The 24,096-nt window shown below is 35.5% G+C and overlaps 1 protein-coding gene across 8 annotated transcripts in view; it reads left to right on the top strand.

Annotated features, from left to right (window-relative positions):
• FREM1 (FRAS1 related extracellular matrix 1) overlaps nt 1–22,941 on the top strand; it is a 136,439-nt gene extending 113,498 nt beyond the window's left edge. For 5 of the 8 annotated variants that reach the window (XM_036239391.1, XM_036239392.1, XM_036239393.1 and 2 more), the window contains 10 exons: nt 1,525–1,654; nt 4,256–4,328; nt 9,673–9,822; nt 11,314–11,552; nt 12,202–12,249; nt 12,501–12,665; nt 12,837–12,965; nt 13,384–13,499; nt 20,638–20,723; nt 22,500–22,941. In XM_036239391.1, the coding sequence (XP_036095284.1) occupies nt 1,525–1,654; nt 4,256–4,328; nt 9,673–9,822; nt 11,314–11,552; nt 12,202–12,249; nt 12,501–12,665; nt 12,837–12,965; nt 13,384–13,499; nt 20,638–20,723; nt 22,500–22,699 (1,336 nt within the window). In that variant the 3' untranslated portion in view covers nt 22,700–22,941. Of the gene's footprint in view, nt 1–1,524; nt 1,655–4,255; nt 4,329–9,672; nt 9,823–11,313; nt 11,553–12,201; nt 12,250–12,500; nt 12,666–12,836; nt 12,966–13,383; nt 13,500–20,637; nt 20,724–22,499 lie in introns of those variants that run through there. The other 3 variants (XR_004956341.1, XR_004956339.1, XR_004956340.1) reach the window with 2 other exon arrangements.
• The last annotated feature ends 1,155 nt before the right edge of the window (nt 22,942–24,096 follow it).

Below are 24,096 nucleotides of genomic sequence, written 5' to 3'. Positions count from 1 at the left end.
GCCAGTAGCAGTAAACTTTGTATTTTTGATTGAATAAACATGTTCACAAACCTCTGCAATAGTTCCGTGCCCCCACATTACCTTGTCCCACTGGCCTATGGTCCTTGGAGTAGAAGACAGTGCTATGGAGTTTATTTTGCTAGTGAACTTAATCTATAGGATGTGACTGTGACATATGATTGGTACAAGTATATAAAGTGGTTATTAGAAGGTAAACCTTCTCGCTATTATGAATGGTCCCTGGAAAAGCCAGGAGAGTCCAGTGAACCCTATTCTCCGCACAGTGGCACAGAATTTCTAGTTCTGCAAGAAAAATAAAGTTGTAAAAATAAATTTACTAAATATAGAGGAAAGAGCTTAAAACCAATTAGAAGTTTGGGATACAGTAAGGCAACCACTGAGGGTTTTTTAAATGTAGAATTAAAGGAAAATGAGTAAGACGAAAGCAAGGAAAGTGTGTTAAGTGATCACGGTGAAGATTGCTTGTGTTTTTCATATTGCTGAAGGTTGAAAGGTTTAAAAAAGTAAGAATGTGTTTAGAGAGAAATGTTTAGGTGAAATATTTCAAGTTTTCTCACCTCAAAAAAGAATATTTCAGGATAAAAATAAAGCTGTACTGTTCTGCTTGAGCTCAAACAACAAGGAGTTGTGAAGAATTTCAGTTGAGAAGGACAATAGAAAAGGAGTAAATCATGTGGCTTCATATTTCTGCTGGGAATTTAATCTCTGTTATCTATTAGCTTTGCCATAGCTTTTTTCCTTTGAGCTAGTTAGTTAATCTCTCTTAGGCTTGGATTTCTTTTCTGAAAAAAAAAAGGGAAAGAAGTTTTCCATATATTTTAAGGATTAAAGAAGAGTTTCTATTGAATGTTGGGCTCAATAATTATATTATGGGGGAAAAGTCTACTCTCCATCAGGTTTATTCAGTTATATAGCTGCATCCAAGCTACGTATTATTAGTACAGCCCTTTTGTATGCATAAAAGAATGAACAGATAATGGTTACAAAATACATGCACATTTTAATTCTTGCGATTTAATCTTAACTCAAGTTCAGGAGATCTGTCTAAAACTGTTCTTGTTGCAGCACTGAAGAAGGCCAAAAGATAAGAGAGATTTCATATCAGCATCCTTTCCAAAAATGAATGTCTTTTTGAACTTCATAAATGCTGGTCCCTTTTCCTTTAGAATGCTCAAGTTCGAGTCCTTTTTCTGTCATTAATAATTGTGGTACTTTCAACGGTTTTTTAACCTTTGTTTCTGCATTTGTAAAATGGAATTCTAATACTTGCTCTGTCTTCCTCAGGACATTGTTGTAAGCATTAAATGAGATAATGTTAGTAAAAGTTCTTTAAGAACTAAAATGTATCAAACCAAGTGTAAGGCATTTTTAACATTGATGTAGTTTAATGAACCATGGTATGAATCAGTGGTTTGGTAGGAGTACCCAGCAGAAGATCCCTACAGGCGTTGCATTTACTGTACATTTCTTATGATTTCCCCTTTCTCTTCTTTTCTTGCACAGCTTGGAACTGAAGTGGTCTCATATTGAATGGTCACAGACTGAATATGAGGTCTGTGAGAATGTGGGCATATTGCCCTTGGAAATTGCCAGAAGGGGCTATTCTATGGACTCGGCCTTTGTGAGTGTAAAGGTAACAACTCTAAAATGTCAACTCAAGCTAACAATTAGGCTGCTTATTTAGGTTTTTAAGAAAAAAATCAGAGTAACCAAGGAAATTTCAAATTGCAGAAGTGCCACACTCTTCCGGGGATTCTAAGTACAAAATCTCCTTGTCCATCCAGCCTTTATCTAGCTTCATTAGCCCTTAGATATAATATTTCTAACTCATTTTTAGTTTTTAAATCTGGTCATTAAGTCTTAAAGTTTGATTTCACAGAGAGGTATGTCTGTCCAACCTAGTGAACTTGGGCCAAACTCTGCTTTAGAAAGAAAAGTTGTTTGCAAGACATTCTGTGAGGTACCCAGAGCAAATTTCAGTCCCCAAATGGCTTTCTCTTACTATGAACCAGGGTCATTCCTGTGGTCTCGGTGGATGAGGAAAATCAGGACAAATGTATCTTAAGAGTCCTCAAGCCATATAATATTAAGAGAACATATGTCAATACAGTAATCATTTTTGATTTAGTCAACTTGTTATTTCTTTCCATTAATGCTGACCTCGAAACACAACCTATACCTATTAGAATTGAAGGATTTTTTAGAAGTTGCTGTCAAGAGAACAAAAGCATGAAAAGCTTTTATATATTAATGACAACAAATAAGCCTTAAGACTCCCTTCCTCAATCTAATGAAAAGGGCACTGATATTAGCTACCAAAAAAAAAAAAAAAAAAAAAAAAAAAAAACAAAAAACAAAACAAAACAAAACAAAACAAAAAAAATGACGTTTCAGTTAAGTCTCAATTACAATAATAATTCAGATCATCCTCAGACCCTGCATGCCTGAATTCTGCCATATCCAGGCTCAGTATTTATCTTTTCAGTGGGTATAGACTCTTTTTCCCAGATCTGTGGGTACTTTATTGTTTTTAAAACATTAGACAACTTGGTATGCCCTATAATTTTCCAGCATATTGTTTGTGGAAAAAGAAAGAATCTGGTTGGATGTTTTTCTAATAGTCCTCTGGTCCTCCATAGATAGCGCCATATGTTCGAGTCTGGAGTTTTGGGCCACACTACAATTCACCTTGCCAGGTAGAAAGAACATACATGGTGTAACGTGGGACCTTTTATCTACTTAAGCAGAATGCACACCATGAACCTACCAGCTGAGTGTACAGGCCTTTGTCAAACACAGCCCTGTGTCCTTCATTGATGATTACCCATGGCCCACAGTCTGCCACCTTATACCAGAGGTTATTAGCTGCTTGACTAAGAACAGGGAAAGAGAAAGCACGTTTACCAGTGTTGCTTGCCCTGGTTCAACTGATTTCTCCAATCACTTTGCCTCAGACCATTCCTTTTCCCATGTAGGATCCTGTAAACTCAGTGGTGGTAAATACTAGGTAATTAGACGTGCAAGAACCATGCAGGGATATATAAGTCTTGGCATATGGTGGGTACAGGTGTACAATGGGCTGCCTTTCTACAATGAAGAGTTCTTTGGGAGGAGCCCTGGCATTGTAGGCAAAGAGCAAATGAGAAGGTAATTCCCTTCTTTAGCAAAATGTTTCCACTCCGGAACCACTGGCAGATATTAGGGCCTTTGATTAGAAACAGAGAAAATGTCTGAGGACATAGAAATAGGAATTTTTAAGTTTTCAAGTGTACGTTTTATTCCTTTATTTAAAAAAGTGAAGAAATTTATGAACCCACATTCCTGATCATCTTAATCATTAAAAAAAATACAAAAGTAACAGCTGCCTGTTGAGCTTGCACTTGGTTCTCATTCGATGGCCTCTTTTTCAAACCAGCCAAGGATACTGTTCTTAATATATGTTTAGGCTCTCTCTGGCCGGTGTTAAGGCCAGGACTTTAGAGCTTTAAAATCGAGTGGTTTTTAGCCCTGAGGGTGGAGAACAGGGAATCAGTCAATAGCTTCTTTAAACTAGAGTGATTTTTTCTTTCTTTCTTTCTTTCTTTTTTTTTTTTTTTTTTTACAACTTGATGGAGCTCCTAAGCCCTCAGTTCTGAGTGTGGATAGTCTTTGTAGAGCTGTTCACCAGGTCTGCTGTCCCCATAAAGCCTACATCCAAGTCTGTGAAGAGGGACGGTTTCATCCAGACATGAAAGCGGAGCAGACTTTGTTTTAGTTCATCTAGTCTCAAGGCTTTCAGTGTCCTGGAGCTCGCAGGAGGCCTCGGAGTTGGCTGACAGACCACACCCAGGCTGTCAGGAGTACTTGCTTTTTTCTTTCTTCACTCTTCCACTTTTTTTCCCTCAGAGACACTATTTTAAAACAAGGTTAAGGTAAAGGGAAGGTAATGAAATAAAAAAAAAATCTGACATGTAACAAAGAGAAAGATATTGTTTAAAATTCATGTCGCTTTCTCCAATAACTGAATCATTTATAAAGGATAAACAAAGAAGATTTACTTTTACTTCCATTGATCTAGAAAAAAGTTAACTTTAAGGAAAATCCATGCAGCTTGGATCAAAAATGTTTTATTCCAATGAGAAAAACAAGTGGTGTTAAAAATAGATTTGAAGAGCGTGAGTTTAGTGTGAGACTAGTCTAGATGTTTCTGTATTATAGAATATTTTTATTTTAAAAATATTTTTTTCCTTTTAAGGTCAACCAAGTGTCAGCTACAGTTGGAAAAGATTTCACCATGACTCTATCTAAACTGATTCAGTTTGACCCAGGTACGTTTTGTGTCTACAGTTCATTTTATGTTTTTGTAAAGAAGTCTGGAGATGACAGAGTATTATGCAACTTCAGCCAACTAGAAACTCCTCAGGGAACTGTAATACCCCACTCCAAGAGAGATTGGTTTGGACTTGAAGCTTTGCCCTTCATACTTTATATTATTACAAGTGAATATTTATTTTAAATGAGAAGATCATAACAAATGAAAAATATAAAACATCAAGGCAAACATCCAAATCTCCAGAAAAAAAAATAATGTCATTTAAAAAATTATTTAAAGGCCTGGCACAAAGCTGAAATGATTTAATTGCCTCATATTTTTATGGAAATTTTAAAAATGTTATATTCATATAGATTCCTAAAGGGCATTTCTAAATTATCTTTCTCGGAATAGGTTAATATGTGGAGATTCCAGGGGAAATTATTATTTAATTAGATAGCACATGTTTTGCATTAAATCTGCGGGAAAATTTTGGTAGGTGCAAAAGGGAATATAAAGTATGGTGCCTGCTCTTGAGGGTGTTCTATCGTTTGGGAAATATAGATGTAAAAACAACTCACTAATAGTGCATTGGAAGGAAAAGGATGAGCCGCTGTTCTGGCTAAGGCAAATCCTGGGAGATTTCCCAGGATTCTGAGCAGGTAGAATAAGAAGAAGAGGACTTTAGGCTGAAAGACAAACACATTTTGGGGAACTGTGCCTGAAACACCAGGGCTGGAGCCACGCCTTCTCTCGCTGGCTTCCGTAGATGGGGGCAGGCAGCTCACTGCACTGCATAGTGCCCTCTCTTTCCCTCTGCTCAGAATCAGCAGTCCAGGGGCAAATGGAAAAGGCCTTGAGAAGAAGCCAGGGCTTCTGGCTTTGTGATCTTCTACAAGAGAGGTGTTCTGCACCTGAGAACACACCACAAAGTCAAAACTATCGCCATCATCTGCCACCGACTCATGACATTTCAAGCAAAGACAAAATAGAATAGCCGAAATACCATCACCACTCCAAAATTAATATCTTTAATGCTAAACACAGAAAAGAAATGCCTTTCACCACTAGCAGCATGATATTTGATGACTATATTATTCATTTGCTGGGACTGCTCTAACAAAATATCACAAACCAGGTAGCTTAAAAACAGAAATTTATTTTCTCACAGTTCGGAAGGCTAGAAGTTCAAGATCAAGATGTTGGCAGGTTAATTCTTTCTGAGGACTGTGAGAGAAAATCTGTTCCATGGCTCTCTTCCATGCTCTAGTGGTTTGCTGGAATCTTTGGCATTCTTTGGCTTCTGCCGTCATGTCCATATCAGTGTTCTCCTTGTATGTGTGTGTCTGTTCAAATGTCCCCTTTTTATAAGGACACCAGTCATAATAGATGAGAGGCCAAACTCTAGTATAATTTTATCTTAATAAATTACATCTGTAATGACCTTATTTCCAATTAGGTCACATTCTGAAGTACTGTGAGTTAAAACTTCAACATATGGAGTTTTGAGTGACATAATTCAGCCTCTCACAGTGAACCTTAAATTTGACATGCAGTAACCCAAGTATTGTTATTGGCCTCCTCCCTGTGAGATTTTTGTGACGTGCATAAGTTCATTCCTTAGGCTGACTACACTTTGTGAGAAGATCTACTCCCATTATGTATTTAATGTTTACCTTCAGGTTCCCACAGGCCCTTGCGTTCTGGTCAACCCTAAAACAAAGGGTTTGATGTGTTTGCACTAGGCCATTTTCGTACTTCATGTTAAGGCAATTCCAACCTTTCCGCTCTTCAAGAGCCAAGAGTCTTTGTCATCTGTTATCCTTATTATTTGAGGTTTGTTACAAGGTCATGGTTTAGACTTTCAGTAGATTTGATCAGCCCACCAGGCGCTCTGTTTGGGTTGATAGAAACTAGAGGAAAGTATTACACTAGAGGAATCTCTGAAATCTACTTTTTGGGGATTCTATTGGATTAGATAAATACTCATTTGCTTAGAAGAGTTTATATACTGTTTTGAGAAAATATTAATGACTTCTGGGACTTTAAATGGTCATGATTTTAGAGATTATTTAGATATGTCAAGAAAAAAATAATTAAAAAAGAAACAACACTAAGCTTTTTTTTTTTTTTTTTTTTTTGGAACTTATTAGATAGAATCAGTTTCATAAGCTGAAGTCTTACTTCAGAGAAGTTTTAAGTTCTCCATGTCCACAGGTCTCGTACATACTCATTTACTCCCATATTGTTAATCCTTGCCGCTTTTGGGTCTGGCATCTCCATCCACACCCCCACCCCTTTTGCCCAAAGCAATCTGTTTTTTTTTTTTTCTTTAAAAATAGCAGTTTGCATGATTGGTGAAGAAACAGAGAATGAAAAATCAAAGGCAGTGGGATATTATAAGGTTTGAGAATTCTCGGTAGACAGCTGGAGAGAAACCGAGTGACTTTTCAGGCTGGTGAGCTATATAGTCAAGCTAGTAAGCTAGCCTTGTAGCCATAGCACCAAACCAAAAGACTAATCCTGACTACTTTGCATTAAGCTTCTGTGACTAATCTTGAGTCAAAGTGTAAATGTTGTTTAGAAAATTATTGTTTTCTTTTTAAAATATATGTTCTTGAAAGGTTTGCTGCATTCTTAATTGAGATTTCATCATTCCTAAGAATCAAAATATTTCCTAAAGGAACGGGTGCCTAATGTGGCATTTACTAAAAATCATGGAGAAAACGTCTTTCAGTGGCTTTACAGGAAAATATTCAGGAATTGACCTATTCTGTAAAGTGGGATATGTCTGCATAAAATGACACCTTCTCTCTCCTTTTCAGCACCTTTTGTTTTATGGAAACAGGGGGCCAGTTCGAGCCTTCTGAAATTGCTTATAAGCTCAGTAATTTAACAAATACTTTGCACCTTGAAAGTGGGACAGGAAGGAAAAAGAAAAAACAAAGTTCTTACTTCCAATCTCATTAACGTAAAAAAGTTGGTCCTATGTGCACACCTGGTAGAGAGAAAGTTGAAATGCAGGCAAACAAATCAGAAGCACTTAAATGAAACTTGGAATAGATGTTCTCTAACCATCTGTTCCTACTCCATCATGTCTTACAAAAACTTTAAGGTTTTTTTTCTAGGGGTGGGGCAGGGAGGAGAGCTGCTGTAATTTAAAAAAAAAGAAATTAAGACAGCAATTGGTTAGGCCTGGAAATATTTTTTTGTATTGGATTTTATGTGAAGAATGCTTAACTCTATGGGCTTTGAGAATCAAAACGGTTCTCTGAATAGTAAAAATCTTAGCATTTATATATTTTCTTCATTGTCCAGCCTCATCTTTTTATACCAGTTTTATTACAACAGCTGCCTATGTGATCTCCCAGCTTCTAGCCCCTCTGCCTGCACCCCTAGGTCTTCCTATATAACACTTTCAGCTTTATTTTTCCAAGACATCCATTTTCAAGAGTCTTCCCTGCTGTCTTTGGTTTAAAGTCTGAAGCCCACCACCTAGTTAGTGTCCAGGTCTCTGCAGTCTGACTACGAAACTCCCACTGCAGCCTTATCGCTTCCTATTCATCTCAGTGACCTCTCCATACCAGCCAGCTAATCTGCTCAGCCTTCCCTGATCGAGGCCTCTGCTTTGCTATCTTCCTGCCTTTGCTTTTGTTGTTTTCCCGTTTCTTCCCTCCAAATCTTTCCAGCTCTGCAGCCCACACACATATAGTACTTACTGTCTATTCTGTATCTTTTGGCAGCGAACCATACATTGCCTTGAATAGTTGACTTTTCAGCTACTTACATCTTGTCTCTTCAAAGAAGTTTTAAATTCCTTTACGTCAAGTCTTGCTTATATCACACCTCTGGTGTCCTCCGTAGCATCTAAACCAAAGGTTATTATGTAATAGATACAAAATAATATATTTTGATGGATTAATTTATCCATCCATGTAGTGGGACTTATAAAATATTTCATATTAGGTGCTTCAACTTCTATGTTGGCAAAAAATCCTGAAAATAATTGATTTAAGAACTCGGTGGATACTGAATGCCTAACAAATTAGCTATCAGCCTATGTTTTTAATAAAAATATTTCAAATACACTTAATTTTTCCTTTTAAGTGCAGCCAAGAGTAGGGTAAGTGAAGAGTTTCATCTTTCCATTGAATTTGGTTATGGGTCAAAGAGACTTTGATTAAGATCAGGAAATCTATGTTGGCATGCCTTCAAGAAGGAGGCCATCATATAGATGGCACAATCGAGAGGCATAAATCTATAGAAGACAATCTGCAAGGACAAGGCTAGAAATGAAATGTTTAACTGCTTATACAGCTGGGTCGATAGGAATAAAAGCACTCAAATAGTCAAAGAGTAAATAGCAGAGTCAAATTTTCAAAACTTAGCCCGAGAAGGTTAAACCATAAATTTATTATCTTATTTTTTCTTAAACTTGAGCCTTCTTTCTCCACTAAACAGCACTTTATTTTCCTCCTGCTGCCACTTCTTTTTCCCCCCACTTAAACCCTGGGAGGATGTCCTATAATCCACGTCGTGGAAACTGGTCAGGGTTAGACAATCTCAGAAGTTTCTTCCAGCTTTAATATTTTGTGTTTATGGGGTTATTTTGTGTCCCATCTGAGTGATGGTAGGATGGCTGGGGATGTGTTTTAAACACCAAAACTATTTCGTATTAAGTTCACAAAGTTACTATAAACCAAGCTTGATTGTAACCCCACAATTAGAGGCAGACAGAAAGGGAAAGAACAAATAGGCTCAGTCTATTTTTACAACTCCCAGCCCATAAATTCTCTCCAGGAGGATATCAAACTACTGAGCATTACATCATCAGCAAAAGCATTTTCAGGCTAGAAGGATTTCAGGAAGTGGAGCCGCCGGTGGAGGCAGCTGTCTTTAGAAATCAATCATTTCAAGAGCTCCATGAATAGCACGAAGTACCATCCAATAATCACTTCTGACTGTCTGTATCAACATTTTAAGAGTTTTAAAACTATTAAGCTTTTAAGATTGCAGTACTTGTTTATTCTTAAGAAGAGAAGGGGCAGGTTGGGGGGGTGGGATTAAGTCTTGGATCTTGTCTCCTATTTTTTTTTTTTTTTTTTGCTCTTTCCTTGCAAAATGCAGCTTGACTTTTTGTTACAATGTTTGCATTTAAACGGAATCATCATTGTCCAGAAACAAATGTGGTCTTTTCATATTATTTGGAGAACAGCAAGACTTCAGTGAGTTGGTAGCAGTACAATAGCTCACTCAGGCTACTGCAGTCTAGCTGTAGACATGTTAATTAATATATTTCTCTGACACCTAGGTGATTGAAATAGCAATTAAAGAGTAATTAAAATGTTTACTTCTTGTAGGAATGTCAACTAAGATGTGGAATATAGCAATTACCTATGACGGATTAGAGGAAGATGATGAGGTCTTTGAAGTAATTCTGAACTCCCCTGTGAATGCAGTTCTTGGCACAAAGACAAAAGCTGCAGTGAAAATTTTGGACTCAAAAGGAGGTATTCTTTTGATCCTCATCTTGAAATCAGGAGCGATCCTGGCGCTGTAGCTGCTTGCTTTCAACAGCCAATGTGCTTGATAACGCCTTCACATCAAAATGCTTAATTTCTTGTCAAGAAAGCAACCTCAGTCATGATGTAGGCTCTTTATTCTGTTTTCTGCTTCATGTGGTTTTCCTCCTGCTAGGAACTACTGGTTCAGAAAAGCAACAAGTCGGTACCATAGTTGGTTTTTTTCCTCTACCCGTTTGTTGTTCTCACCAAGGGGGGAAACAATGTTGGTGAGAATCTAACGACAATTATTTTCCCCCAGAGTTTGTAGGGCTGTAATTATCTTCCTCTGTTAAAGAGAGCTCTTAATGCCTAAAATCTGAGCCCCCTACTGGAGTGTGACCAGGAAAGGTCTAAAGGAGGAAGGCATGGAAGAAAAATAGATGTGAAAGATGCAGCTGGCTTGGGGATTCAGGAGCAGTTGGAGAATATTAATGAATAACCTTGGGTTGCAGAGCCGAATAGGTCCTGGATAGTAATGTGCTAAAGAACAACCTGTGAACTAAATAAAACAAAGACCAACCGTAGTCCTTGGTGCTCTGATTTTTTTATGCAAATACCTTCTACTTATTTGTTTATTTAGCACTTTATAATTGTCCAGTTTCTACGCTCCCTCTTATATTTCTGTTTTTATACCTTTCATATCCTTTTCCTGTATGTTTTCCTCACCTGAAATCTATTATCTCTTCTCTTTCTCATCCTTTAATAAAAATGGACACTATTCTCTTTCTTTTATAATACTCATATTTCTACAACATCTCTCCCTACCACCTTTCATCACTAAATTGATTCCTTTTCCAGTAGAATTTTCTGTTCATGTTAAGTACATAAAATATATGAAGTACATACTTTACACTTAAAGTATATAATTCCAGATGGGGGTTCTGGGTTTAGATTCTTTTCACCCTAATTGACAATAGTTCCAATAGAAGAAGTTCTGTTAAGATTTAATAAATCTTTGTTCCATAGCAGTTGAATGCTAATATTTATTTGTTACTTGATTTCACTGGTATCTTCAAACGATTCCAGTTTCTACCTCTAGGAGACTGGGGAAAGGATGATCACTTTGAAGTGTTTGTGGAATGATACTTGATGAGTGAATAAACCTGCTAGATTGAAGAGTACTATAATATGAAGAGAAATGAGGCTGCTATGGCATAAGGATATGGTGTGATTATAAAATCATGACAATGATTTTAATTTGTGGTTTATGAAATCAATTTCATGACTTTATAATCACCCTGCAGATGTGCAGAAGGGCACAGCTTTCCTGGATGGAAACTGATGAAGAGTAAAGGAGTTTCTGGCAAATGGCGAAAAGGCAGCATCTGGCAGGAAAACCATCTATCTAAGTTTAATGACAAGCTTCTCCAGGGGCTGTGTCAATGTGATCGCTTATTTGTTTGTCTAAAATGAACTGACCTGCCATCTTGCCTCCAGGACAGTGCCATCCTTCATATTCCTTCAACCTAAACAAGCACAATGCATGGAAGAAGGGCATTTGGCCCCCGCTGTCCCCGGGGTCTTCCTCACCCACTATTTCCGGTTCCTTTCATCTGGAAAGAAGACCTTTTCCATCTTCCAAGCGGCTAGCAGTCACCGGGGGAGACACCATGCGGGGCTTTGATTCTACAGATCTTTATGGAATAAAGCTTAGGACGCGAGGGAATGGCAAAACAGTAAGGATGGGGACCTTCGGGAATTTGGAGTGTGAAATACTGATTGAAAGAATTAAAAGATATTAATTAGTATTCTGAAACACTGAAGAAGCTGCTTTGATTCTCATAGTAAGTGGGGGCCATGGTTCCTTACACAATTATGTAGTGCCTTTTGTATGCAAATATCATAATGCTGTCCCACTTCATTAATTGTACTAATTGATGTGATACATATACTGATTCATCTATTGATTTCTATTTTGGTTCCTTTTGTGATTGAGACAGGGGATGACCAATGACCCTGGAATAGAATGAGACCAAGCAGTTACTTGGGTGTGGCAACCATGGCTTTGACCTCATTAGCATAGTGTTCTAACCAGGCATACAATCTTGTGTTTGCGTGCATGTTTTCTTGGACCTCTGGGCACTATAGATGTACCAACAAAATAAGGATATCTTTTCTCCCTAACTGGAGCTATAAATCAACATTGATAAGTTGTGATTAGGTGTAGTGAGTTTTAAAATTCCAATGATTAGAACATGGAAAATCTTGAGAAACATATGTTTAAAAATTTTCAGACATCAACAAGATCTTACTGGAAGGATTATACCCTGTTGCTAATTATTATTAAGCCAATTTTGCTTATATTTTGTTCTCTGTTGATTTCAGGTTCATCCATCCTCTGTTTATAGAAATGGAACAGATATCATCTATAATGTAAGCGCAGTCTTAGAGATTTGCTAAATTTCTTGTATTTATGCGTGCAAAATATTTAGTGAATTTTTTAATGCCTTTTGTCAATTTCTCTTACACTCCTGTTTTGAAATTTGTTTTAGGGGCTTGGGTAGTCAGAAAAAAAACTATTTTGCTTTTATCAAATTTTTTAATTACTCATTTTTACAACAAATGTTTTGTTTGCTATCTTGGTGTTTGCTTTTTTCTTTATTGTTGTTTATTGATTTCCTCAGTACCATGGAATGGTTTCCCTACAACTGGAAGATGACAGGACCCCAACTCACAAAAGGAAGACCAAAGTATCCATTATTAGTCAGCCACGAAAGACAATTAAAGTAGCAGAACTGCCTCACGCTGATAAGGCAGAATCCACAATTGACTCACACTTCCCCAGACAGGTATGAAAATCTTTTTACTTCCTATGCACCTTACAGCAAGCTGTTTGCTGGGCCTTCAAGCTTGAGGAGAGTTTACCCAACACAACTGCTACTCAACAAATGAATACCTAAAGGAGGTAAGAATGAGATCGACGTACATTGTCAATTCTCAATTGCCTTTCCTTCCCACAGAACTATTGGCCCTCATTTCCAAAGAACTGCACAGTGGAATTGAAGGGGCTCTTCCACTTCGAAGAAAGCCTCCAAAAGCTATATAAGTGCAATGGGGTTGCCTGGAAAGCTTGGAGCCCCCAAACCAAGGTGAGACACAGGATGAGCAGCCAGATACCTTTACTTGCAGTGTGCCCTGTGATAAGGTAGCAGAGAGGCTTCTCTTCATTGGCCTGCCTTTATTACACTCCGAAGGAGAAGAGGGAAAAAAAATGGCCCCAGTAGTGTTTTAAACATCACAAAATACATTACATTTTATATCAATACATTTTAAAAAGAATTTTTTTAGCAATCAGAAAGTCACAGGAATAAAACTGAAACATTGCTAACTTTGGTATTGTTTCTGTATGAAGCCATTGCATTTCTCAAGGTGGAGACTTGGGGTTAGGGCTGACCTTTCTGGTGACAAAACTGCTTGATTCAATTTAGGGAACTCCTAGGACTCTTTATGCTGAGACTTTAGATTGTAAAGACCATTATGATATAAACATGGACAACTATTTTTCAGGCGGTGGAAGACAAATCCTGCCCAGCTGGGTGGCACCATCATTCAGGCTACTGCCACTCCTTGATCACAGAGCAGAAAGGCACCTGGAACACAGCTGCCCAAGCTTGCAGGGAACAGTAAGAAAATTTGTTTCACATTTGACTATTTTTCTACTGTTTCTCTACTATCTCATGGAACTATAGAATTGCTTCCTTCATTCAAGTGTTGATTGTCTAATGCCTACCTGACATTGTTTTAGGAGCCCAAGGAGAGTCTGAAGTTCAGAATGGATTTGGGACTTTTCTTTGATGTAGATTTTTCATGTTAAAACTATATCATTGCTACAGTATTACTTTTTAGCCTCTCTATCTCTATCTTTTTGGGAAAGTCAGAAGAAACTTTTCTGAGTCAGCAGCATTGCAGGTTATATTAATTTTTTAAAATATCAAATAGGAATTCCTGCTTATTGATTTGGAAACATAGCAGTGAAAGGTCTTATAGCATTAGACCTATGGCAATGTAAAAGGCATTGATGCTTATGAAACCAGACAAGTTGGACAAAAGGCCATTGGGTAATGGAATACTCAATGAAGGATGACTTGTGGTCCAATTATGACAACAAAATTTACCTAGTTCAAAAAAGAATTTAAAAATGCATAAGTAACACTTCCTGACTTCTCCTTTTTTTTTTTTTTTTTTTTTGCCCACCTGGATATTATCCAAAATAATGCAATTAGACTAATATGCCACATGGCTGGAAATTGAGATTGGTGGATATTGATCAGACCTTGTACTTTATAAAATTTAAAAAGTTATACTCATCTAAAAACACTAGTAAGAAATGAAAGAACAAACCACATTTGAGAAAAGCTAATCTCAAATCATATATCTTGATAAAGGTTTCGAATCTTGAAAATTCAAACAGCTCTTACAAATCAATTACAAAAAGACAACCTGATTTAAAAAATAATAATAATAATAAATGACTCAGAGGGATCACAAGAAAAGATATACAATTGGTCTTTAGGCACAAGAAAAGGTGTTCACCACCATTAGACATCAGGGAAATGCAGATTAAAATCACAATGAACTACCACTTCATATCCACTAGAATAGTTAAAATCACAAAGACTGACAATACTGACTGTTGTAGAGCAAATAGAATTCTAACGTATTGTTGGCGGAAGTGTAAAATGATACAACCACTTTGTACAACTGTCTGGCAGTTTCATAAAAAGACATGCGTCTACCCTGTAACCTACCAATTCTACTCCTATGTATTTACCTAAGAGAAATAAAAATATTTGTTAAAAAAAAGAAATAAAATAAATTATAAAATTTATAAAATAAATTTCATAAAAATTTAATAGCAAACTTTTTATAATAATAATTTGGGTCATTTGTCTTTTTGTTTTTGAATTATAGGAGTTCTTTGTATTTTGTCCATCAAAAGAGAATACTGTAGATATTTTTTGATAAATTGTTTTATAAATGATAAAACGAAATGAACTATTGAAACCTCTAATAATGTGGATACATCTCAAAAACATTATGTAGAGAGGAAGCAGCCCCACATAAAAGAATGTATATTGTGTGGTTTTATTTATATGATAGGAAAAATTAACATATTAGATGGTGTTAGAAATTTAAAAAAACACACAATCATCTCCGGCAGGAATTGTGGGGTGACTAGAAAATAGGTGAGATTCTAGAGGGATGACACTGTTTCATATCTTCCTCTGGGTGGTTGTTACGGGATATATACTGCTGTCAAAATTCGCATAATCGAATACTTTAAGATTTATGCATTTTATTGTAGGTAAATTATACCACTGCCAAAATTCACCTAATTGAATACTTTAAGATTTATGCATTTTATCGTAGGTAAATTATACCTAGATTTTTAAAAAGCTAATAGAATATTTCAAAAGTATATTTAAAAACTGGCCAAATCTTTTTGACTGATATATTTCATGTCCTAAGTATAAGGAAAGGTACCATAGAGATTAGTCAGGTTTTTGTTGATGAGTTAGTGGTATAAAATAAGTTAAAATGTTTTTCTTAATTTCATAAATAAGGATTGCTTAAATACATGTATTCCCATAATGCCATATGTTAAAGAACAATTAAGACATTTTTCCACCCAAAATAACCAGATGTCCTTGTTGTTGTTATGGGCTGTTTGTTGAGTTAGTTCCAACTCCTGGCAGCTCTATGAATGGGTGACATCCACAATGTCCCGACCTCAACAGCCTTGCTCAACTACTGCAGGCTCATTCCTACATGGCTTCTTTTATGGAGTTAATCCATCTTATATTGGTATTCTTTTCTTGCTGCCTACTATTTTCCCAAAATTGTTGTTTTATCCAAAGAACCCTGACTTTTCATGATGTGCCTGAAGTAGGATAGCTTCAGTTTGGTCATTTTGCCTCCATGTTTCTGGCTCAATGTGTTCTAGGACTCATTCATTTGTCTTTCTGGTGGTCCAGGGTCTAGATGTCCTACTTTTATTTAAAGTTTGTCTTAGGAGTAGTGGGATAGGCCTTTTTTCCTCCTATGGAAAGAGCTTCCATGTAGAATCAAAGCTCTCTGAAGTAGTAGGGAGAAGATTGCAATACACTTAAAATGAGAAGATCTGATTTCTCTACTGAAAAAGATGAGAGCAAGTGCAGAAGGACAGCTGTACTCTAGCCAAGGTTATCAAGATCAAACTGCTGCTGGGATTTGTTGGTAAAGTACAGATGAACAGAGCGACAGATCCCCAAAGCTCAAGTTTGGAAGCAGCCTTATTGCTCATCATCCAGTGGTTCTAACATGACAGTGCAAGGAATTCTGGTGGCCTAGAATGAAGCTTTATATCTGGTTCTTAATGTAATGAGAATAATAAGGACAACGTATTTGAGTAATGTCTTTCTATTCATTTATCCATGTAGGTGTAAGGTCACCAAGTGACTTTTCTTAGAAGGAGTTTTCTTTATTCTGAGATTATAATCTTCTAGCTGTTTTTGGTGTCAAAAATCATTTCGTATGAAATAATGCCAACTTAGAGCAATATCGTTGATGTTTTCATGTTGACAACCCTTTATTAGTGCCTCGATGTCTCTGTTTATTTTATTGATCCATCTAATTGCATCTGGGTTTTAATGGTGTGTAACACTCGTTATAAAGGGGTTCTTCATATATCTATTAATATTGTATGATTCATTTATTCTAGTAATAAACTTAAAGTCCAAATTAATTTAAAAGCCTAGCTACTTCCTCATGCATTTGACCTATGATTTTATCTGCAACCTGGTTTAAACCGCCTTTACACCATGACCCTTTTATACTAGCCTGACCTAATTCTACATGCCTCCTTACCAATAATGCCTTTTATATTATACTTTACAGTTTACATAATTCTTTCATATGTATTAGCTTATCTGATCCTTCATGACCTCAATGAAGAAAATGTGTATTATAATTTACATTTTACAGATAAAACAGAGATTCTGGGAAGCAGAATCATACAAGCAAGTAAATGGAAGAGAGAGGACTTAATTTTTTATTATACTCTCCAAAATCATCCCATGAGTATAGGGGATATCTCATCCTAGGTGAATTGAGAAGGACACCTATTTTAACTTTGTATTGGGCTAACCTAAAGTAGATTTTCAAAACTGTGTTAATTTTGTATCTTTCACAGCAAAGGCATATTAAGATTTCTATTAAGGTATAGATCCTAACTTTCCTTTGGTTTAGAATCAAAGTAACCTTTGAGGGCAAAGCTAAGGTACAATCAGTTTTTGAGTTTATAGATTCATTCAAATTCAACAAATATTTATTTGGATACAATATGAACCAGATCACATTTTTAAGTGTTATTCCCTATGCCCCATAGTATTTATTCCAAGGTATGTAAGAGAGGCAAAGAAAGGATATATGGCATGAGATTTTACAAATATCATAAAAAAAGCTCCTAATTTAAAATTTTAATTGAAAGAATGGGTATGTTTACTCCTCTTAACCCATGACTTTTCAGGTTCATTCTATTCTCTTCTCCTCTAAACCCTTTGGCTTGAAAAACGGATATTCCTCTGGGAATTATCAATTTCTTCTATGATATAAAATTTATAATTTCGATATTTTATAACCTGGATATTTACTTTCTCATATTTTTAGGAGATCATTTTCGATTCTATAATTAGAATTAATATGCATCCGGAATGTCTTTAATTTGGTCTCACCCACCATTATTAATTCTGGGCTGTATTTCCCCGGGCTCCCTTGCTACCTATAGATCCTTTACAGAGGGTCATTCACAGCACCCATGTTTCAAGAAGAACAGCAAATTTTACTTGTATCCCTTGCTCTTAATCAGATTGCTTACTCAAGTCAATCTTTATCTCCAATCTCCTTTCCTTCCCATTGGTGTTTTATTATTTTTCTAACTCAGAGGAGCCAGACTCCTAGATTAGGTATTTCTTGAATTTACATATTGTAATCTCTTCTGCTGATTTCCTTAGGCAGTCATTGTACATTTGGTAATTCTATTATTATAGATCATTATCTATGAAACCATTTTGTTTTTCCACAGGAGAGTCTGGAACCCCTGCTGACCTATTCTTAAAAAGTTACTCTGAAATATATCTATACTTAATCAAAAAGTTTCAAAGAAGTAAATGTTTATTTCTATAACTAGAAAAATTAAGATTTCTGTTTTTAATACTATGCTTTGAATGCCTTCAAGTTTCAAAACTGTCAAAAGAGTTTTATTTGTATGTATGTCTCATATTTTATTTTTATATCTATAAACACAAATCTACCTATCTAATATCCACCACACTTTATATGGATGTGAGCATAAAAGGAATAATATTTTTATAAAATAAACAACATGCAAATGCCTAATTACTTTTTTTAAAATAACTGTGATCTCACATTTTACCTATTCTAAACACAGCTATTTTTTTTTTTTTTATCTTGCTTTGTTGGGACTTTTTGCTTTTTGGAGAGTTAAAAAGAAAATCAAACTTGTACTTGATCAGCTCAAATGAACTTTACAGGATAGTTTCATGAATCATAAAGCAGGAGGAGATGCTAAGTAAAAGCTGTTACTTCCTGACCATGAAGTTACATCTATAAGGGAATCAGGAGAAGAGCAGGAATTGGAACCCAGCTCTCCCACACTCTGTCTAGCACACCATATCAACTGAGGCGTCCCCTCAGGCTTTCCCTCAGTCTCCATTTAAAACACATTTGATATTCTATGTTCTAAACTCTCAGCATGTTAGGATTACCATATTGGTTATGAGGTATGGGGAAAAGATGTGGCATCAATTCTGCTGACCTGTCAGACAGGAGCTGACAGTACATAATGAAGTGAGAGACAAGTCACAAAGCTCAAATCCAGCAGCGTAAGGCCATTCAGAAAAGAGCAAAAAGGCTTACATATCTTAGAAGGCCTAAAAGCCACTACTATGTTAGAGAACAGTAAAGTACTGGTATTGGTGGAGGTAAAAATCATTAAGTAATGGCTAAATTATGTTCACTCTATGTGATCTGGAAAAGCAAGGATATGGATCTGAAGTTCAGGAAGACAAAGCCCTTTTGGATAGGCACGTATCTGTGCTGCACTGTGGAGGGAGGCAAGATCATGAAGGGAATGTCTCTCTTCCGTGGGCCAACGAATAAAGTTCAATTCAACACCTGTCCACACTCATATACATACTAATTTTGTTTTCTACTTTCAAAAATACCGGTGGTTGCTAACCAGGCAAGGAGAAGAAAGAAACAATAATTATTTATTGGCTTTTTACTTAAAGCATTTTTAAAGAGCTTTTAATGAACACTGCTGGAGAATTAGATACAATCAAATATTCCTTATAGGAATAATTCAGCTAGCTGCAAAAATAATTCATAAAGAATTATGTTTGTTAGAATGTCTTTCATCAATAAGATAAGTGATAATAAATGCTGGCAAAGATATGTAGAAAAGGAAACCCTTGTGCACTGTTGGTGGGATTATAAATTAGTGAAGTCACTATGGAGAACAGTATGGAAGCTCCTCAAAAAATAAAAAAATAGAAATACCATATGATCCAGCAATTTCACTTCTAAGAATGTACCAAAGGAAATAAGAACACTACGTCGAAAAGATATCTCAACCTCATGTTCACAGCAGCATTTTTTACAATACCCTAGACATGAAAATAAACTAAGTGTTCATTGATTCATGAATGGATATAGAAGTTATGATACACAGACACACACACACACAGTGGAAAATTATTCATCCATTAAAAAGGAAATCTTGCCATTTGTAACAACATGGATGAAACTTGAGGGCATTGAGTCAAAAATTATAGAAAAAAGATCAGATATGCAGTGACCATAGGAGAGGATGTAGGGTGGGAGAATTGGATGAAAGTGGTCAAAAGCTATAAACTTGCAATTATAACATAAAAGTGCTAGGGATATGATGTACACATGATGACTACAGTTAATGCTGCTGTGTGGTATAGGAGAAAATCGTTAAAACAGTAAATCCTGAGTTCTTAAATACAAGGAAAAAAACATTTTTTTATTTCTTTTTTGGTACCTATATAAAATGATGGATATTAAGTTATGGTGGTAATTATTTCACAATATATGTAAGTTAATTCATTATACTGTACACCTTAAACTTATTTAAAAAGGGATTACATTTTGGGGAAAATATTTATATATATTTATAAGAACAAATGCTTTAACTTCTTCTATACAACATATGAAGTTTTGACAGTGAGGCCATGCTCATTTCATGGAGTACATTGAAAGAATCATAATTATTGAGTATTTGACTAAACACATCAAGATCAAAATCTAAGCCTCAAGAAATTTTATCCGAATTGTTTGGGTTACCTTACTGATCAAATTAACTGGATAACTGCCAAAGTTATGCCATTTAGAGATGAACTTCCCATAAGAGGAATAATATTTTGGCATCAAGTAGGTAATCTTTATAAGTGAACAGTTTCTGATTTTCTAAGAAAAATATTTAAAATCTATTGAACTTATGGTTTAAAGCTCAGATATTAAAAATATATATATATTACTTTCTTTGCTGGTCACTTACCCTAGCTTTCAGATACTCATTAAATTAAAAACAAAAACAAAAAATCTTGAAAAGTTCTTTCTATAGATGTACGTTTTTTCTATTTTAAACTGATTTTGATTTCTGTTATGCATGTCATATCAGCAGATATGTCAAACTCCTTGTCACTGATGCTCTCATCTTCATTCATTTGCTTGTAGTCACCTGAGCAGCCTTGTAACTGTCCTCTCCAGGCAGCATATGCGATGGCTCTGGGACTTCGGTGGAAGAAAGCCCTTTTGGATCGGCAAGTATCACAGAATGTTTTTCCTTCGTGGGCCAGTGATTGTGGTTTACAATAACAAGCAACATTAGATTGTCAGATAGTCTATCTTTTAAAACTTGTCCTAATTGTACAACACTTTCATTTTTAGACATCTATTTCAAAGAAATAATAATGGACGTAGTTGTATTTATTGGTAAGAGAACTCAACAAATGGTATTTCTAAAGTAATAAAATTAGAATTAGCTATAAATAGGGTATGGTTAAATGAATTATTGTATAGCCATTTGAAGGAATATTAAATATTTAATGCTTTCATAATACATTAAATATTAGACATGACAAAAGCCTATGCTTATTAATTTATTCAATAAATATATATTGGTTGTATACTGTATATAAAATATTTAATGTATTTATGGCAGGTACTAAGTAAAAAACCAGAGTTCATAGCCATATGAAGCATGAAATAATTTAGAATTAAAAATAAATTTATATATATAGGATATATGTATATATACATATAACATATTTAAATACATATATAAAAAATATGCTGAACGATTAGAAATGCTTTACCTCTAGTTGAGAATTGTAGGTGATCATAATTTTATTCTTTGTGTTCTAAAGTTTTACTATTTTCTGCAATTTTAACAATAATACAAATCCTTTCAAGTCACTTAGAAATAGAATTCTCAGAGCACACCGAAGTCAGTTTCTCAGCATCTCTTCTTAAAAGTGTTGTATTTCAGGAAACTAATAATATAATTCTTGGATTCTCAAAGTCTCTTTAATAATCAATGAGTCTCCGAATTCTGAAATTATCTGAGAGTATTAAGTTAAGATTGGAAGATAAGATTTCTCTTCATCTAAAACTGGTTTCAAGACTCTAACCCACAAAATATTTAGGCATAGCATCAGCTGATCAATAATTCTAGGAGACAATCCCAAAGGAGATAGGTTATTTCTAACCAAAGTACTTCATTTTATTCTACCTAAAAATAATTGGCAGAATCGGTTAAGAGAAGGTTATATGCTTTGTAAGTAACTAAGACTATTTTCATGGTCAAGTTGGGTTTTGGAGATGGCAGATTATGCTATTGCAGAGGATCCTTTTCTCATTTTATTCTTTTTATTTCTCTTAGGAAAGGAAATGAGGAGGAGAAATGCTTTTAAAAAATTACAAAAACTTTACAACATTAGAGTGTAGTTTGCAAAAATTGCCAGTGGTGGTAGAGAGGCAAATTGAGAAAAGTTCGTTTTTTTTTGGAATTGTAGCAGATTGAAAAAAAATCTTAAGCTCCAGATTAAAAACAATGCTTAGTAAACTACTTTGACATATGAAAGCCAAGACGTTTAAATATTGAGAAATAAGAACAATAGATAAAAGTGTATCTTTGTCCCTGAGGTAGAATTTCTGCCTGTAGGATAATATGAATAGTAATTGCCATTTATTACACACACATATTGCCATGTGCTTTACATGTATTATCTTATTTAATCCTCAAAACAGCCCTAGAAATCCTATTTTTATTCTAATTTCTTAGATGAGAAAACTAAAACTTAGAGTGGTTATGTAAACTGCCCAAAAATGCTCAACTAATAAGTGGTGGAGCTAGAACTTGAATTCGATCTGTCTGACTACACAACCTTATGTGCTTAGTTCTATCTTATAGGTCATATTCCATGTTTTAGAATGTAGGCCCATTTTTTCATGCGATTACTGAGCGTAGAACAATAGAGCGATATGATATCCAAGTACAAATGTAATTATTTGGCACATTCTTCCATTCACTTTAGGTTTGAATGACCAAGTGCATGCTGGCCACTGGGAGTGGATCAGTAGTGAACCTGTCGCCTTCACCAACTGGAGGAGAGAGCCCTCTCGACGTTCAAAACCTGGCAAGAACTGTGTTTTGGTTCAAAAACAAGGAAAATGGCAAATAAAGGACTGTAGAAAGGGCAAACCTCACAATTACGTGTGTTCCAGGAAGCTCTAAATGTAACTGGCCTTACAGGTGCCCTGTGGAATTTCTCACCTATTTATTTACAGGATTTGTGCATATTGCTCAATAGAAAACAAGGTGTCATGACTGATTTGGCACTTTTTTTTTATAGTGTATGAGTGAAATCTAGTTAAAAAAAAAAAAATTCCAGGAAGATTGATAAATGAATATTTCTTACAGGAAAAGATACAATTCTTACATTTCAATCCCTTTCAAAATAAATGTTTGATGTATTATTATATGGTGCAAGATTTGCTTGTTCCAGGAGACTCCCACCCCGACACACTCCATATCTCAGTCAGCACCAATTTCATGGTCTTTGGATTTTTTGGTCCCAATATCTCAAATGAGTCCATTCTGAAATCGATATTGCAGGTGCTTCTACCACTTCGGTCTAAGTGAAGCTAACCCTGCCGGTTCATTAAATCAAGGTTGAACTGCAAAGGGTGGCTTTGTCCTTTTGGAGCCCTTTCAAATGTGAAACCTGAAGTAAGAGGCTGTGGATCAAAAGGAGAATTCTCTGTGGTGAAAAAGGAAAGCTTTAGATGGAAGAATCTTGCTGATGGAAGCTCATCTGCAAAGCTCTAGTTCAGGTAAGAAATCAGGGGCTGCCTGTATTTCAGAGATCTACTCATCACTACTCATGAGACAGATCTCCTTTTCTAATAAGAATGTTGGCATTCATTGTACCATTCCAAGGCTGTCTGATTGGGTTTCCCTAGCCTTACAGAGTCATGAAAAATTTGAAGTAACATGAACCGCTCTCTTCATGTTTAAAGCAGTGACTAGCATTTCTCAAGGACATTTGGAATAAAGAGTATATATAAATGATGGTTAATATATGGAAGAAAAATACTGCTTCCTCAGAAGTATCTCAGTGAATGATGCTGATGAACAGAGAAAAAGAAAACACTTAAAACAAAGCCCTCAAAAGCCTATATGCTCAGAAAAGATTTTCATACAATTTTGAGCCCTTAAATCTTTAATAATTCTAGAAACGCCATGTTAACTTGACTCTCTAATTCTCTAATGTAAAGGTAACATTAATTTATAATGTCAGCTGAGTGAAACATTTAGTAACAGTGAAGTATGTTGCAGCCTTATAAGAGCTTCCTTCTGAAATCAAGGTTTAATTACAGGAAATTAGAAATTTATTTCTGAAACATTTACTCAAAATTTTTCTCTTTTCATAATCACTAGAAAGTACACTTGTGCCAAACATAACTTGCTGCAGGAGCACCAGTGTAACTTCAGAATCAAAATGAGGTTACCAAGTAGACCAAAGCCTTGGTGCAGGTTTTATTATAATAATACCTTGAGTGAAATTGCAAAAGACTGAAGACATTCAGTCCAGTTTCTGGATATAAAACTTGACAAGCTTGTTTTATTTC

The sequence above is a fragment of the Rousettus aegyptiacus genome, unplaced genomic scaffold, assembly GCF_014176215.1.
Source record: "Rousettus aegyptiacus isolate mRouAeg1 unplaced genomic scaffold, mRouAeg1.p scaffold_m13_p_3, whole genome shotgun sequence".
NCBI lineage: Eukaryota > Metazoa > Chordata > Mammalia > Chiroptera > Pteropodidae > Rousettus > Rousettus aegyptiacus.
The sequence above is the reverse complement of the archived record's forward strand: the minus strand, read 5'-3'. Positions and strand labels throughout refer to the sequence as shown.